We start from the raw sequence: 16161 nt of genomic DNA, 5'->3' as shown, positions 1-16161 counted from the left end.
AGTCTCGGGCATGATTCTAGAACGGAGACCTTGGCCAGTGTAAAAAAATAAGTTTCCTCAGCAAATTTGTCATTAATGATTGTCACCATTAACTGAGCATGCACTCTGTGCCAGGCACCACGATAATCTTTTGAATGTGAATTAAACATTCCCTGGGACATGTGTGCTAACGTTATCCCCATTTTGCAGCTGAGGAGGAGGTAAAGTGCCTTATCTAAGGTCACACAGGGAGTAAGTGGCAGAGCTGGAATTTGAAGCCAGGTCTCTCTGACTCTGGGGTCCCAGGGATTAACCACTGTGCTCTCCCACAATGTCACCAGGTCAGGCAATGTGGCAGGACATGGGGGACAAGGCAGGGAACCCATCAGCCCTGTTCTAGAATGTTCAAGCCAGAATCCGCTCAGTCCACAGAGATCCCCTTAACTTTACACCCAAAGGCAGCGTAGTGGCCACGCTTGCACAATGTAGCCAGCACCTCTGGCCACAGTTAACAAGGACAGAATCTGATATAAACATAAGGCAGCCAATCATAGTGTCTTCCCTGGGAATATGGACCCTGGACTACAAAATTCTAAGCTCTCCAGCCTCTTGTTCACAGGAGATGCAGAAAGAAATTGGGGGGCAGCATTGTCTACCATGTTCACTCACTCACCAAATATTTTACTGAACACCTCCTGTGTACTAGGACTGGGGATTCTGTGGCAAACAAAACAGGCAAAAATCTCTACACTCAGGAATCTTATAATCTAACGGGGAGAGAGAGATAATCAATGTATAAAATTCAAAGTTAGCTAGTGGAAAGTGCTCCGCAGGAAAAAGGCTGGAAATTCTTGCTTCCAGGCAAGAATTTAACATCTATATTCTTCCTTCCTGCAAGGCTGAGGCTCCTTGTTGGTTGAAGTGAACACACACACACACACACACACACACACACACACTCCCACACTCACTTACACACATGCTCACAGACCTCCCGCCTGGACAACTCCTCACTCCTGATGTATCTTTTAAAAAGCAAAATAAAAACTCAACCCTATAAGCAGACCCCTCAAGACCCACCCCTTTAGCAACCTACTGAGGAACCTGACGGAGGGCCGAGCACAAAGCTGACTCCGCCTGTGCCAGGTTATTTGTCATTTGTCAATGGCACCTCTGATCTCCCCAGCCCACTCTGAATAAAATGATCTGCAGAGGCTCAAATCAAAGGCACCCACTTCCTGTGTGTTCACAGCATCATTTTCCATCCAAGAATCTTGTTAACCTCCCACTGAGTGGCTGGGTAGGGAGATGAAAGGGCACCCCAGTGCCCAAACCAGTTGTAAGCAGTTGGCAAAGGCTGCCCCTTGGAAGAAAGGTCTGGGGAAGGGGTGGCATCTCAGCAGCTCCTCCCATTTCCCATTTGAGGTTCAGTCTTAGAGGATGCCTTGGTGGCCTCCCTGCATCCTAGCAGTGGAAGTTTCCACCCACGCCAAGAGCCCCCCCCCCCATACATACGCTCACTCTCCTCTTCTCCCAGACACTCCTCCCCTCTCACTTCCCCACTCCACCCTTCCCAAGCCCACGCACAGAGCCCTCCCTCTCTCTCTAACACTGTCCTGGCTCACTGATACTCTGACACACACACCTTCTTACATCCCATACATGTTTTTTGTTACCTCTGCCCTCCAAACCCCACTTTTTCCCTTCCTCCTACCATTCATTAAGCATGAAGTACGACCAGGCCTGGTCCAGGAACCATACAAGCATCATTTCACTTACTCCTTACAACAATCCTGTGGGACTATTCCTTTTATTTCTCCCATTCTACAAGTGAGCAAACTGAGGCTCAGAGGGTGAAGCAACATGGCCCAGGATCCACAGCCGGCAAGTGGGGGAGCTGTGATGGAAGCCGAGTTCTTAGAGTCCAGACCCAACCTCTGCTACCTCGCTCTCATGCTGGCCTCCCTTCAGGATGGATTTCTCCAATTCTCTCCTATAATTCGTTTCAGATGTGCTCTCTCTTTCACGCACTGTCTCGTTGACATACACTTCCTCCCCCTTACTTCACCCTCGGCTATCGTTCTGGCACCTGCATGGCCAATGTCTCTAGAACATATTCCTATGCAGCTGGAATGGGTATGACACCTGTGCTCACACACGCGTCTCCAGCCTCAGAGACAATCTCCCATCCCCCTCTCAGAAGATCCTCCCTTCTCCATCTTTAATGCACCCCCAGCCCAGAAGCCCCTCCCCAGCCAGCCCCCAGCCCACTCTCTCCCCTGTTCTCTTTTCTGTCTTCCAGCTCTCGCAGCTCATGCACCAAGGATTCCAGTTCTGCCTGAGCGGGTGGCTTGGCACATCACAGGTCACAAACCCCGAGGGCAGCCCTGCCCCACCACAGCGCACCCGCCCTGAGCAGCACAGCCTCCTGGCGTCTCTGGCTCTCAGGCCGGATGCGGATGCGCGGCGTCAGGCCTCACCCGATGCGCTCCTGCTCCAGCTCTTCCATCTTCTCAGCACGAGCAATCACCCTGTTGATGATCTCCTTCTCCTCATCTGTCAGCTCTTCCTGCTTCCTCCCTCTGTCTGCCTGACCACTGGAGTGAACAGACCATCCCGTCTGGAGCCTGAAAGGCAATATAGGAAGGTGTGAGGCTGCAGACAAAGTCAGCAGTTGCAGAGTGGTGGTTGGGCTCTAGCTCCTGGAGTCTGGTAAACTTCAGTTCAAATCCCTGCTGGGAGACCCTGGGTAAAAGAATCCAATCTCTCAGAGCCTCAGTTTGCTCATCTGTACAACAGGACACACATACCTCCTCCCTCATAAGGTTCTGATGAGTTTATTAAGTGCTTAGCACATGGCAGACACTCTGGAAGTAGCATTTGCAGGAAGTTCAGGGAAACCTGGAGGATAATGGTGTTCTCAGGAAAAGAATCTCAACAGTAGACTTCTACAGCAGGAGCGGAAACAATTCTGGGAGGCTGGTCTGAGGCCCTGGATCCCAGGTTGACGCCAGGCCCTGTCTGGCACAAATACATTTGGTGTAGGCCACAGAGTCCTTAAAAAAAAGTTTAAACTAGTGGTCAACTAGTTTTATAAAAATCTCTTGATTTCACATAAACATCTAGCCCTCCTGCCTCCAAAGCTCCTATAGCATTTTGGGTTCCATCCTGTGCTCTCCTTGATCTTTTTTTTTAAAATAAAAAAAGCAAATACTGATGTAGCACCTACTGGCTGCCCACATTTTCTCATTTAATCCTCACAACATTTCCACAAGGCAGGACTGTTATTGTCTATTTTCTGGTGAGGAGACATTAGACCACTTGCCCAAGGTCACATGGCTGGAAGTGGCAGAGGTGGAATTCGGACCTGGGCAGCCTGCACACTTAACCTCCACAGTACGGAGAGAACTGAACGCTGCAGAGGATCAGAGGCTGCTGGGTAGAGAGCTAACGCTGTGGTCTATGGCAAAGTATAGACCTTGGACCTTATCTCCTTGGGCGATGCACCCCAGGGCACTGAGGTGCATCGCCCAAGTGGAATGCAGGGTTCAACACCACTAGAAATTCTTGTCCCTGTTGGGGCAAAAATCAGTAACTATGAATCCCCTGGAGCCAGCACCCCATCAGCTGCCAGCCTCTATTACTTCCACTGCTCTAATCACGTCAGCAGGCATGAAATTCCCTTTTGACACTCAAAGTTGGAAATTAAAGGCCCCATCTTCCTCCCTGCTCCCGTCTCTTCTTCCATCCTCCCACCTTAGTTCGTTTGTTCAGAAGAGCACAGAAGGAAGAGTTTGAAAGCAATGGAAGCAGATGTCTTGGGGGCAAGTCTTGTTGCGAGAAAGGGAAGGAGGGGGTAGCCTGGGGAAATTCTGGTGGAAACACATCTTGCCTTGGATCAGGGGCCTCTGATCCAGGGGATGAACAAACGCTAAACATACTCAAATCCCCTTCCCCGAACCCTCCAATGGCTTCTCATTGATTTAGAATAAAACCCAGGACTACATAGAGGTTGTGGTTGCACAATGTGGTGGATGTGCTTAAATGCCACTGAAGTGTGCACTGTAAAACGGTTAATTGCATGTTAAGTGAATTTTACCTTAATAAAAGTAAAACTTAGTTTCTTGCCTATCTGCAAAGTCCTACCCAATCTGTGCTTTACCTGACTCTCCATCCTTTTCGCCCCCTCTCACTACACTCCAGCTGTACTGGCCTCCCTGCTCAATCTTGAACACTGAAACCTTGTTTTTGTTTCAGGGCCTTTGCACTTGCTGTCCCGGCTTCCAGGATGACGATGACTTATCTCCCCAGATCTCCCCCTTCTCATCATTCAGGTCTCAGCTCAAATGTCAGCCTTTCAGAGAGGTCTTCCTTGAGCTCTCATTGCCCAGGTTCACTTGTATCCATCACTAACTGAAATTATCTTTTGAAAGAAGTTTGTTGTTTACCTGTTTGTTGCCTCTCTCCCCCCACCTGAACGTAGGATTCCAGGAGGACAGGGACCCTGTCTGGGTCACTATCATTTCAATGGCATTTAGAATAGTGTCTGAGGGTAAGCACAGAAAGAGTTTTTGAATAAGACACAATACCTTATGGCCAAAAGGGATGATAAATGTCTGATTATAAGTGTGACCCACAGCAAGACTGAAGCAACAGAAGTCACTTATTCTAGGGGACCAAGGAGTGCGCCCTGAGGGAGTGACATCTACTCTGAGACCCTGAAGAGGATTTACTGTGATGCTGGTGGAGCTTAAATTTGGGACCCTTTGTTAGCACAGGCACCTTCCAAGGCCCTGGGAAGAGCTCTCGTAATGATCATCTGTCCTGAAAATTTTGTAAAAGAGAGATATTTTTGTCTTCTTTATTTTGAAGAGGGCTCTCCTAAATTACATAAACTGCAGGCTGCAGAAAGGTATGGCTGGCTCCTACTGAGACCTCAGAGATAAACTAGAGTTGGCGAGAGGAAGGCAGAGGAAGAAACTGAGCCTGACAGAGAAATGGTCTTTGCAAAGGCCTGGAGTTGAGAGAGTGGGCAGTGTGCTTGAGGAGGTGAAGGAAGATCAATATGGTAGCCAGCCTACAAGATGCTCGCCAAGGATCTCTGCCCCCTGGTATTCACACCCTCCCTGTGCCATCCCCTCCCACACAGAATCCCAGCTGGTCCTGTGTGACCAGCTAAATACAACGGGAGTGACCGTGGGTGACTTCCAAGGCTAGGTCACAAGAGACATTGCAACTTCTGCCTTGGTGTCTTGGGTCATGCAGTCTAGGGGAAGTCAGATGCCATGTCATGAGGACACTCACACATCCCTGGGGAGGGGCCCATGTGGAGAGGAACTAAGGCCCCTGGCGACAGCCAGCACCTAACGTGCCAGCTGTGTGATCCTCCGGCCCTTGTCGAGCCCTTATATGGCTGCAGCCCCAGCTGACGTAAGACGACAGCCGTGCCGGACCCACCCAGCCAAGCCACTCTCAAATATCTACCAACAAACGCTGCAAGAAGTAGTAAGTAGTTTCTGTTGTTTAAGCCACTACGTTTGATATGATTTGTTCTGCAGCATTAGATAACTGGAAAATCAGTCCAGCTGGAGGATAGAGACAGGGTGGCACAAAGCCCCACGGATATTGTCTGTGTTCATTTTCGACTGCTACATAACACGTTACTACAAACTTAGGGGCTTTACACAACACACATTTATTATCTCACAGTTTCCATGTCAGAAGTCCAGGCATGGCTTAGCTGGGTCCTCTGCTCAGCATCTCACAAGGCTGCAATCAGTCGTCAGCTGGGTTGGGTTCTCATCCTGAGCCTTTCTGGGGAAGAATCAGCTTCCAGGCAAATTTGAGTTATTGGCAGAATTCATTTCCTGGCAGCCATGTGACCTAGGACCCCAGCTTTTTGTTGGCTATTAGGAGGAAGTCACCTCCATGTCTTGGAGGCAGCCTGCAATTCCTAACCAAGCAGACTTCTCCAACTCCATCCTGTGGGCCACTTCCTTCATCAAGTATACAAGGTGACTCTCAAGCTCCGGTCAAATGAGACAGGGTCTTATACAACATGATGTAATCACAAGGGTGATGTTCCATCCTGTTTGTCATATTCTATAGGTTAGAAACACATCCCAGGTCCTGCACGCACTCAAGGCGAGGAGGTTACACAAAGGCATGAGGGCCACTGAGGATCACCTGAAAGCCCATCTGGCACAGCCTCCCTACAGGGGTCTTCCAGCCTTGCTTGAATGCTCCCCGTGATGAAGACCTCACTCTCTCATTAGGAGTCTATGCCATTCTGTTGGAAAGATCTTCCTTACAGTGTGCTAATATCCCTCAGCCTGATGTTTCTTCCCATTAACTGTAAAGGATACATTGGACTCCTGCATAATGAAGACCACCCATCCTTCCCGAAGAGCCTTAGTTATAACCTCATCCAGCCACCTCCCCAGGTCCCTCTGGTTTTCCGTGGAAATGGATGCCTCAACTGCCCCTATTCTTCCTTCCTTCATCCCTTCTTTTCTTCCTTCATTCTCTTCTGATCGCCACCTCCATTTATTTCCTGCCTCTACAAAGTAGCTCAGTGACCAAGACAGAGCACAGGTGAGATGCTGGGCCTCAGACCCAGTGGAGACCCTTTCAAGGGCACATTCCCACAGCTCACAGTCTGGTCATGGGTATGGTCAGCCATGGGTCAGACCTGAAGCCAATGCCTCTCACCCCACCACACAACTCGCTGGAATCAGAATGCACAGGAAATGCACGGCTGCAGAAAGATAAGCAGGAATGGGGGTCCACAGGAGGCCTGCCTAGGATAATTGTCTCCATCTGCAGATGAGCAGAAGGCCTGCTAGAGACTGCCGGCACCTCTGCAGACCCCCATCCTCTGCTCAAAAACACGCAGTTGACAAACAGTTCATCTAGTGTTTGAAAATGTCACTGATTGGTCTCAGTGGGGACTCGAAAGCCTCCTGTGGATTTTCATGTTTTAATCCCAAAAGTAAACAGAGGGAAAGGAGATGGTTTTTCAAACCAAAGCCTTTGCTCTCAAGGGAGAAAATGGGCTTGTCTGGGCCTCCTCTGGGCTGGAGAACACTGTGAGCATGGGGGCCTTAGGAATGCTCCTGTGACAGGACGGTGGCACCCTTGCCAAGGGCCTCTGGGCACAGGATTCCAGCTCCACGTCCTTAAGACCAGAGTCCAGTGTTGGGACCTCGTTAAAAACCAAAGGTGGAGACTAAAGTGTTGCCTCCTTGGACAAGTTACTCAGAGCATTGTATCCAGTCCAGTAAATACCCAGAGGGCCTACTGTGCACCAACTTGAGCCCTCCTTGACCTGGCGGGGTTTAAGATTGGAATCCTGGACCTGTGGCTTATTAGCAGTGTGTACTAGGGCCCTGAGACACTCTGAATGTCAGTTTCCAGATCTGCTAAGTGGGAATGATTTCATGTCTGTTTCCTGCGGGGACCTTCAGAGGCTACTCCTGACCCTCAGTAGCTGCATGAGGAGTGACCCCTGGCTTACTGGCTGAGACAGGGCGAAGAGGGCTGGCCCATCTCTGCTCTCGTTCACATACCTAGGACAATGCTTCCTGGAGAATCACTGAAGGGCACCTGCCTCCTATTTCCCCAAACTGTCTAAGTCATGGTTTTCAAACTATTGTCTGTAGTTCCCTGGAGGGATCTCAAAGGGCTGCAGGTGAGTGGGTCGTAGATGGACAGAGTGGGCAGGGAACCAGGCCCTCCATCCTCATGTCAGCCCAGATGGCAGTGCTGGGTTCCCAACACTAACAAAGCAAGGATGCCAGTTTTAAAAAAAAGAGAGTGAGAGAAAAATTTTTTTTAAGAATTTAATCTTTGATATTTAATAAAATCATGAGATATAGTTTATTACATTGGTGACCTCAATACTTCACCCTTCTAAGTATCCATGCCCTTTGCCATGTGACTTTGAAATTGATCTCACCAAAAGGTCTGGGTCTTTCTCCCTACCCCTTGAATCCTGCTTGGACTATGGCTTACTTTGGCCAATAAAACACAGGGGAGAGATGTTGTGCCATCTGGGGCTAAGCCTGCAAAAGCCTTGTGTGTTTCTACTTACTCTCTGACTCTCTGTCATCACCATGACAAAAAGCTCAGGACCGCCTGTTGGAGGATGAGAGGCATGTGGATCAGAGCTGAGTCACTCCAGCCACAGCCATCCTAGATCAGACAACCCTTTGATACATGAGAAAGCCCAGCCAAGATCAGCAGAGCCACCAGCTGAGCCCAGGTCCCTGAGAATAAATCATCGTTTTTCTATCCCACTGAGTTTTAAGGTGGTTTGTTACACAGCAAAAGATAACTGACACACTATCTACTGTGGCAACAAAAAAGTGAAGCTTGTTAAACTCCCTACTTTACAGTTTGGTATTATTTTAACTTACAGTTGCACGGTGGTATGTTTAATGCTTTCAGCCATGACAGGTCTTTATCCATCGCCACTCTTTATCTGTCTTATATATTTAGCTTCTGAATAAAACAGTATTCAAAGAAAGAATTTTGCTGCTAATAGAAGTCTAAAGATCACTGCAGTTGACCTGCTCATCTTCCAGATGCTTGACACTCAGAAGAGGGAAGAGAATTGCCAAGAAATTCTCTTGTGTGGGGAGAATATGGTCAGAGGCTCGAGACACCAGCATTCTGGACGTGCTTCATCTGTGACCTGAATGTACTTGTTTAGGTGCATCTAGAGATGGTCAGAAGGAACTCTCCCAACAAACTAGCACCAGTGGCCTCTAACACAAAAGGAAATTAGTCCTGACTGCAGGTGGAAGCCCCTCACAGATGTTTCCCCCTAAAATACTGCAAAAGGCAGATTCCCAGCTCCTTCCTGCCTCCCACCTTGATTCTTCATTTCATGCACACAACAGTCACATAATAAATACCCACTGGATGTCTCTATTAATATATTATAACTCCCAAAAGGAGTGGGATGATGGAAATGCTGTCAGGGCACGAAGGCTCTGAAGCATTAAACAGCGGTGCTGTGCAGAAAATTAATCCTTTTTCTTTCCTTTCTTCTTATCCCCTCCCTTCCCCCAGGATGCCGACAGAAGCAGGTGTCAGCAGGAAGTCTCTTTACAGCTCAGTGAATGAGATTTTAATGAATCCTGAAGGGGAGAGTGTGGAAGGAGGGGCATCCACACCACAAAACACTTTACATAAGCCCTGCTGGTAAAAAGGCCCTTTTTGATGAAATTTACCCCTAACAGACTAAAGAGGGTGCCAAAAGGATGCTGTGGTTCCCCGACTCCCTTCAGAAAGCTAAGGGGATCTCGGGCTCCTGGTAATCTTTTAAGCCAGACTGAGTGCCATTCAGCTTTTCTAAAATCCCATGCTCTCTCTCCTATTTGGACTTTGCACATGCTGTTCCCTTACCTGGAACTCCTCTGTCTCTTCTTTATCTTGTACCTCCTTTACATGGTCTCAGCTTACACATTACTTCTTCCAGGAAGCTCTCCCATCATGACCCCAAAGTTTGGTTAGGTGCCCATCATTGTGCTCCCTTGGCCGCTGTGATTCTGCTATTATAGCTCCTTGCACTATAAAGTGTATTTGTTGGTGACTGACTATTTGTTTGTAAACCCTTCTAGACATCCCCACTCAGACTTTGGCTAACCTTGTATTCTTGGTGCTTAGCACAGTGCATGATATGTGTTTGTTAATGAAGGAAGGAAGGGAGGGAGGGAGAAAGGGGAGAGGAGAGGAGAGGAGGGAGAGGATGAAGGAGGGAGGGAAGGAGGATGGACACACACCCTACCTTTCAGCTTTCAGCATTCAGGAAGCCTGAAGAACTTGGGACCCTCTGAAGTCTTGAACTTCTCTCTTGTGATGTTCATATTTATAATCGCACAACATCTCAGCATCTCTCCCTAGCATGTCTGAATGATATGCTCACAATATTCATAAAGAGACCAAAATCTTACCAGCCAACACAGAGACTGTAGAACACACACCATACATATATGCATGCACACACAATGTATACATACATATATACATATATACATATACATACACATGTATATGTATATATGTATATATGTATGTATACATTGTGTGTGCATGCATATATGTATGTATATACATATATACATACAAGGTATATATATATAAAATACACACAAGGGTAAAGCAAGATTGTGATCCACACCTTCCTCTGATTTTGGTGCTTTACGGTTTACAAAGCTTTCCCATGCATCTCATTTGACCGTACCACCTCCCAGTGAAGGTGGAAGGGCAGGGTTAACATACCCACATTATGGCCAGGGCTCAAGGAGGTGAAGGGCAGTGCCCCAAGGCCACACTGACATTGAGTCCCAGAGCAGGACTCAGACCTGGGTGTTCTGAGGCTAGACTCGGCGCTCTGGCTGTGGCTCTGTGAACACTTCCCCATCAAGGGGAAGGTAAAAATGACCTCACATAGTTTCCCAATGTGTACACACAACCAAAGTCCCATCTGCTTTGCAGCCTGACTGTTCATTTGTTAGACCCAGCATCCAATCTGTCATGCATATTTAGGAAATGAATCCAATTTAAAACAAAAGTTATGAGCAAAGATAGGACCTCTGAGTCAAAGGCATTTCACTGGGAAATCAGGCTGACCTTCCATGATGTGACAGAGACCATGTGTATAGCACATAACTTCCCACAAGCTCTGTTCTACTCATCATCATCTTTGATTAATGATAGTAGTCATTTGAGTTAATATTTTCTTTAAATAAAAACAGTGTTCCCAGGCAAAATGTTGCAGAAACAGAGGCACAGGGCGGTTAATAAGCTTGCTGAATCCCACTAATTGCTAACAAAAATTAAATTGAGGGCTCTCCCAAGGAATATTTTCCAACCTTTTACCAAGATTTTTTTTTGAAATTTCGTATTTTTCTTTATCAAGAGGGGTATGTGTTTTTTTTAACAACTTGAATTTGTTTTTAGATATGTAAAACATGCTAGTTCCTTTTTGAACCATCTCTCTTCATCTATCTTTAAAGCCACTTTAATCAGAAAAGAGATAAAATTCAGTCTGCAGAAAAATAAAAGTATTACAAAATACTCACTGTTCTTTATCACTGAAGGAAGGCAAAGAAAGGAGAGAAAGAACAAAATGAGTAAAGTTAGGGGAAAAAATCTCTTAACAATATCAACACTGCCTGGATGCCACAACCGCACAGTTCTGTTTAAATCACAATGACCTACTTCCATTTGTTATCAGTCATTATTATCTTATTCCAGCACATCTAAAACAAGGCTGCAGCAATGTAGGGTTGTATGAGCCACAGCCTTGATTAAAATGACCAATCAGTTCAGCTTATTAATTAACCAATCTGATCATTTATGTATTTGAATAATGTTTTTTGGCACTAAAAAGGAATCACTTAATGATGATAACATTCTTGGTTTCTGTTGTTTCAAACACTGAGGGATAAGGAGCACACTGAGGTAGGCAATGAGCCCTGAACTGTGACTGGATCATCCGAAAGCAGAACTCGCAGTGCCCCAGTTTGGGGAAGCAAGTCCTTCCACTCTAAAAAGGAGACCAGGCTCTTCACTTATTAGACATGCTACCATAGGCAGGTCACATCTCCTCTTTGTGCCTCAGTTTCCACCTCTGATCTCTGGCACTCTCAGGCTTGCAGACTTGAAAACTATAGAGAAGTATCAACTATTGGAGACCAGCATTTCTCCGCATGTATCCCCAACATAGATAGCTGAAGCCCTGTCCTACCGATGCAAGAAACAGATACATTCACTTCTTTCAAACACAACCACAACTGCGTTCCAAACACCATCGTTAGATTCAAGGAGGCTGAGAGAAATTACAAAGGGAGTAAAGAGTATCTGGTTAGCCAGCAGTTAATTAAGACTAGATTTCTTAATTTACTGGAGAAAGACATTTGAAGGGTCTGCATTAGCACATCATCACTGCTGCAGACTAGATAGCATGTGTGATGACTATAATTCACCCATTAGCATTTATTGGAAAATAATTTTAACATCTGAAGAAAACGCAGTAGCAATCAAGCCAGCCAGATGCATTCAGAATGCCAAGATGTTTCACAGGAGCCCAGAAGCACTTTAATGAAACTGCATCCAGACTGTTTGAATAATTCTAATTTAATTGTAAGGCAAATTGTTTGGCTTCATATTGACTAAAGTAAACTCTTATGTATGGGGTTTTAATTAACTGACATTTCTTAAATAAAATAAATATTTTACCCCATTCACCTTCAGGCAACTGTTTATCTTACAGAGACAATTTTTGGCTGATGGAATATTGTCTGCCAAGTAAGGTGGGCTTCAAGAGGACATCATGGGGAGGGCTTGGAAACTAGAAGTTTCCTTTCAAAAAGGAAACCAACAGAGTTCAATAATGTCTTCAAAACTATAAAACTTGTATAACTAGAGGAGGTTTTAGGTAGAAGTAGTAAATAGACAGGGACTTTTGCTTCAAGAATATGAGGGCATTAAATATTCCAAAAGACCCTAGGATTGTTAGAAAATAAGGGAATTCTCCAACAACCCTCCTACTTCGAAACAAATAAACAAAACAGACTTCATCAAAATAAAAAAACTTTTCCTCTTCAAGACTCTGTTATGAAAAAGAAAATGCAAGTCATAGACCAAGAAACATATGTGCAAAATGTGTCTCCAGCAGAGGACTTTTATCTACAACACATGAAAAAAAGCTTAGAAAATTTAATAACAGGAAGATAAATGACCCAGTTTTTAAATGGACAAAGTATTTGAACAGACACTTTAACAAAGAGGTTATACGAATGGCAAAATTACAAAAGAAGACAATCAACATCATTAGTCATTAGGGAAGTGCAAATTAAAATCACAAAACTAATACCACTATGCACACATTAGAATGGTTAAAATGGAAAAGACTAATCATATCAAGTGTTGGTGAGGAGGAAGAGAGATGGAACTCTTGTACACTTCTGGTGGAAACTTAAAGTGGTACAACCAATTTGGAAAACGGGCAGTTTTTTAAAAAGTTAAACATACACCTACTATACATACCACTGAGACATTCTACTCCTAGGTATTTACTCAAGAGAAATGAAAGTATATGTTTATACAAATTTTATTTGTACTAGCCCCAAACTGGAAACAACCCAAATGTTCATCAATAGGTGAAGAGATAAACAAATTGTGGTATATCCACACAATGAAATACTATTTAGCAATATAAAGGAATAAACTATTGATATGAAAAACAATATGGATGGATCATGAGATAATTATGCGAAGTGAAAGAAGACATCTCTCAAAAAGGGAGTACATACTGAATGATTCCATTTATAGAAATTCTAAAAAATGCAAACTAATTTATAGTTACAGAAAGAAGATTAGTAATTACTTAGGGATGGGTGGGGAGAGGGAGGGGCAGAAAGGAGAGACTGCAAAGGGGAAGGAATGCACATATGTGTAAAATGATCAAACTGTACATATGTATGCACATATGTGTAAAAATGATCAAACTGTACTTTAAATGTGTACTATTAGAGGTAAATCAATTATACCCCTTTATGAGGCAATTTTTTAAAAAAGAAAAAGAAAACCCAGCAAACTGAATCCAGAACAGGGAGCTGTGAGCAGTAAGCCAATGTAAAAAGCAGCATTATGTTCCAGAGGCTGACTCTGAGCTCCTAACAAGGTGAGGAAGCTGAATCTGAGACCCCCACTTTGAGCTAGGCCCCTCTAAGGGAGCTCAGGTCACATCCTGGGTGAGCAGCACACCTGATTCCTGGCAGAAGCAAGTGCAAATCTCTCTGAGGAAAATATTCCCATGGTAGATCCCCAGGATTCGCACAGATTGAGCTAACAATAAAAATTACCAAGCGTTTAAAAAATAAGACCTTTGAGTGAAAATCTGCAGGGATGATAAACAATAGACTTAGACTGTAAAGGTCTTCAGGCAGTGGTGTGCTGGTAAATGTTTAACAGTTGAACCTCTGGAGAAAAAGCCCCACTGTGGCTGATTTCAAGTACCTATATGATGTCACTAAATGCAGAACTGGGAGGAAACATGCAGTAATGTACTATTATATAGTATTTCACCATACAGGTATCATAGGCACAAATAACATGGAGACTAACAAAACATAGTAAAATAATTAAGAAGTGATGGGGCAGAACAGGAATAAAGACGCAAACATAGAGAATGGACTTGAGGACATGGGGAGGGGGAAGGGTAAGCTGGGACGAAATGAGAGAATGGCATGGACATATATACACTACCAAATGTAAAATAGATAGCTAGTGGGAAGCAGCACAGGGAGATCAGCTCGGTGCTTCGTGACCACCCAGAGGGGTGGATAGGGAGGATGGGAGGGAGACGCAAGAGGGAGGAGATATGGGGATATATGCATAGCTGATTCACTTTGTTATACAGCAGAAACTAACACACCAGTGTAAAGCAATTATACTCCAATAAAGATGTTAAAAAAATTAAGAAGTGATTAAAGTTAAGTATTCACCACCTTTGTGTTTAATATAATTTAATTGTAAAACTATACAACTTAATTTTTAATACTGGCCATGTTTAACAACTGACTTGCAAAATTCCTGAAAATTTAACATCAGCTCTAAGGAACCACCATGGTACAGACCCAGCACACCACTGATTCAGGTATAATAGTTACTGGAAAGAGTATGTGAAGTTATTTTATGTGAAATTTCCCAATTTTTAAATGATCAGGCCAAAAATAAAAAATAAAAAAAACACATTTCTGCAAGTCAGAGTCAGCTGGTGGCCTGCCAGTTTGCAATCTCTGATCTAGTCCAACTTCCTTATTTAATTGATGAGGAAACCAAGGTCCAAAGAAGGGAAAGAGATTCACCCAGAGTAGCTCAGATCTAGAACCAGAACCAAGTCTGATTCTAACCACCAGGTCAGTGCTGTTTCCATTCCACCAAGCCACCTCTCATTTAGGGCATGGAGCTCAGAATTTAATCTTGTTACTCCAACCTTGCAAAGAAGTAAAATCAGTGAAGTTTCCACGATAAACTCCCACTAGGTTCTTTTTCCTCCACCCCAGGGAGAGAAATTTCTTTCCTTGCTATTCCTCTCCTCCTTCAAGTGTAGATCGGGACCTCATTGCCCCAAAGCAAACAACTCCCAGGAACACCCAGCAACTTACTTTGATTGCTGGGGTCGGTCACTGGGACACATCCAACGGCTAGAGCTGTTGCTGAACACGGTGTCAGTCATGGTAGAAGCCCAGTGCTCCTGGAAAACAACAGCCCAGAAAGGACATCATGCAAACAGTCATTCAATCACCCTTTATTTCTCAGCCCCCTGGTCTATGCCAAGCACTCTGGGGGATACAGAGAAGAAATGGAACTTCACCCAGCTTCTCCGCTTTCCAGATGGGGACTTTCAGGCCCCAAGAGGGAAACTGTCACAGCTCCCTTGTGGCAGAAATGGATCAGAGGGAAGAACTTCCTCCCTTTAATCTGTGTTCGTCCCATTCATTGTTGATGCAAGACCACATATCCAGGAGGGAGGGTCAGAGCTCTTAACTCCAATCCAGGGTCTTTCTACTAGAGGAAGTCATCTGACTCATGTACTAGTTAACTTGGACTTGGTCAGGTCAAAAAGAAAACAAACCCATGTCTCAGAGTTTTGAGGTCCCAAATGCCACAGTCATCCCTGGCTTGCTTTCTTTTTAATACTTTACACCCAAGCCATCAGAAAGTCATGCTGGCTTCACTGTCATAATAGATCCAGAATCTTCCCAATGTTCTGTGCCTAAATTGCTACTATGCTGATCCAAACCACTACTATCCCGGCCTGGCTTACTACAGGAGCCTCTTCACCGGTCTCTCTGCCTCTGCCCTTGGCCCACTTCAGTCCATGCTCTACACAGTGACTAGGGAGATCATCACAAAGTTAAATCACAGCTTGTGAAAACAGCACCATCACGGTTAGAATCTCCCTGCTAAAATGTAAGCCTCTTGCAGAACTCTTTGTTTTGTTCTCTGCTTAATGTCCAATACCCAGCATAGCACCTGGCACATAGAAGGCACTTAATAAATATTTGTTGAATGCGTGAATGAGTCTCCATCAACACTAAGCTTAGTTGAACTCAGCCAAGCTTATGTCCTTTCTGAACTTCCCCTCCTTCCCCCTCCCCCGGG

At 45.0% G+C, this 16161-nt stretch overlaps 1 protein-coding gene across 3 annotated transcripts in view; it reads right to left on the bottom strand.

The window, feature by feature from the left end:
* RPH3A (rabphilin 3A) overlaps positions 1–15241 on the bottom strand; it is a 61345-nt gene extending 46104 nt beyond the window's left edge. The window contains exons 1-3 of one of the 3 annotated variants that reach the window (XM_060120805.1): positions 15162–15241; positions 11070–11081; positions 2460–2606 (exon numbers count right to left, since the gene is read on the bottom strand). In XM_060120805.1, coding sequence (XP_059976788.1) covers positions 2460–2606; positions 11070–11081; positions 15162–15232 — 230 coding nt within the window. In that variant the 5' untranslated portion in view covers positions 15233–15241. The remainder of the gene's footprint in view (positions 1–2459; positions 2607–11069; positions 11082–15161) is intronic. The other 2 variants (XM_060120803.1, XM_060120802.1) reach the window with 2 other exon arrangements.
* Between the last annotated feature and the right edge of the window lie 920 nt (positions 15242–16161).

Source organism: Lagenorhynchus albirostris, chromosome 14 (genome assembly GCF_949774975.1).
Source record: "Lagenorhynchus albirostris chromosome 14, mLagAlb1.1, whole genome shotgun sequence".
Taxonomy (NCBI): domain Eukaryota; kingdom Metazoa; phylum Chordata; class Mammalia; order Artiodactyla; family Delphinidae; genus Lagenorhynchus; species Lagenorhynchus albirostris.
Note: the sequence above shows the minus strand (reverse complement) of the source record. Positions and strands in the feature narration are given on the sequence as shown.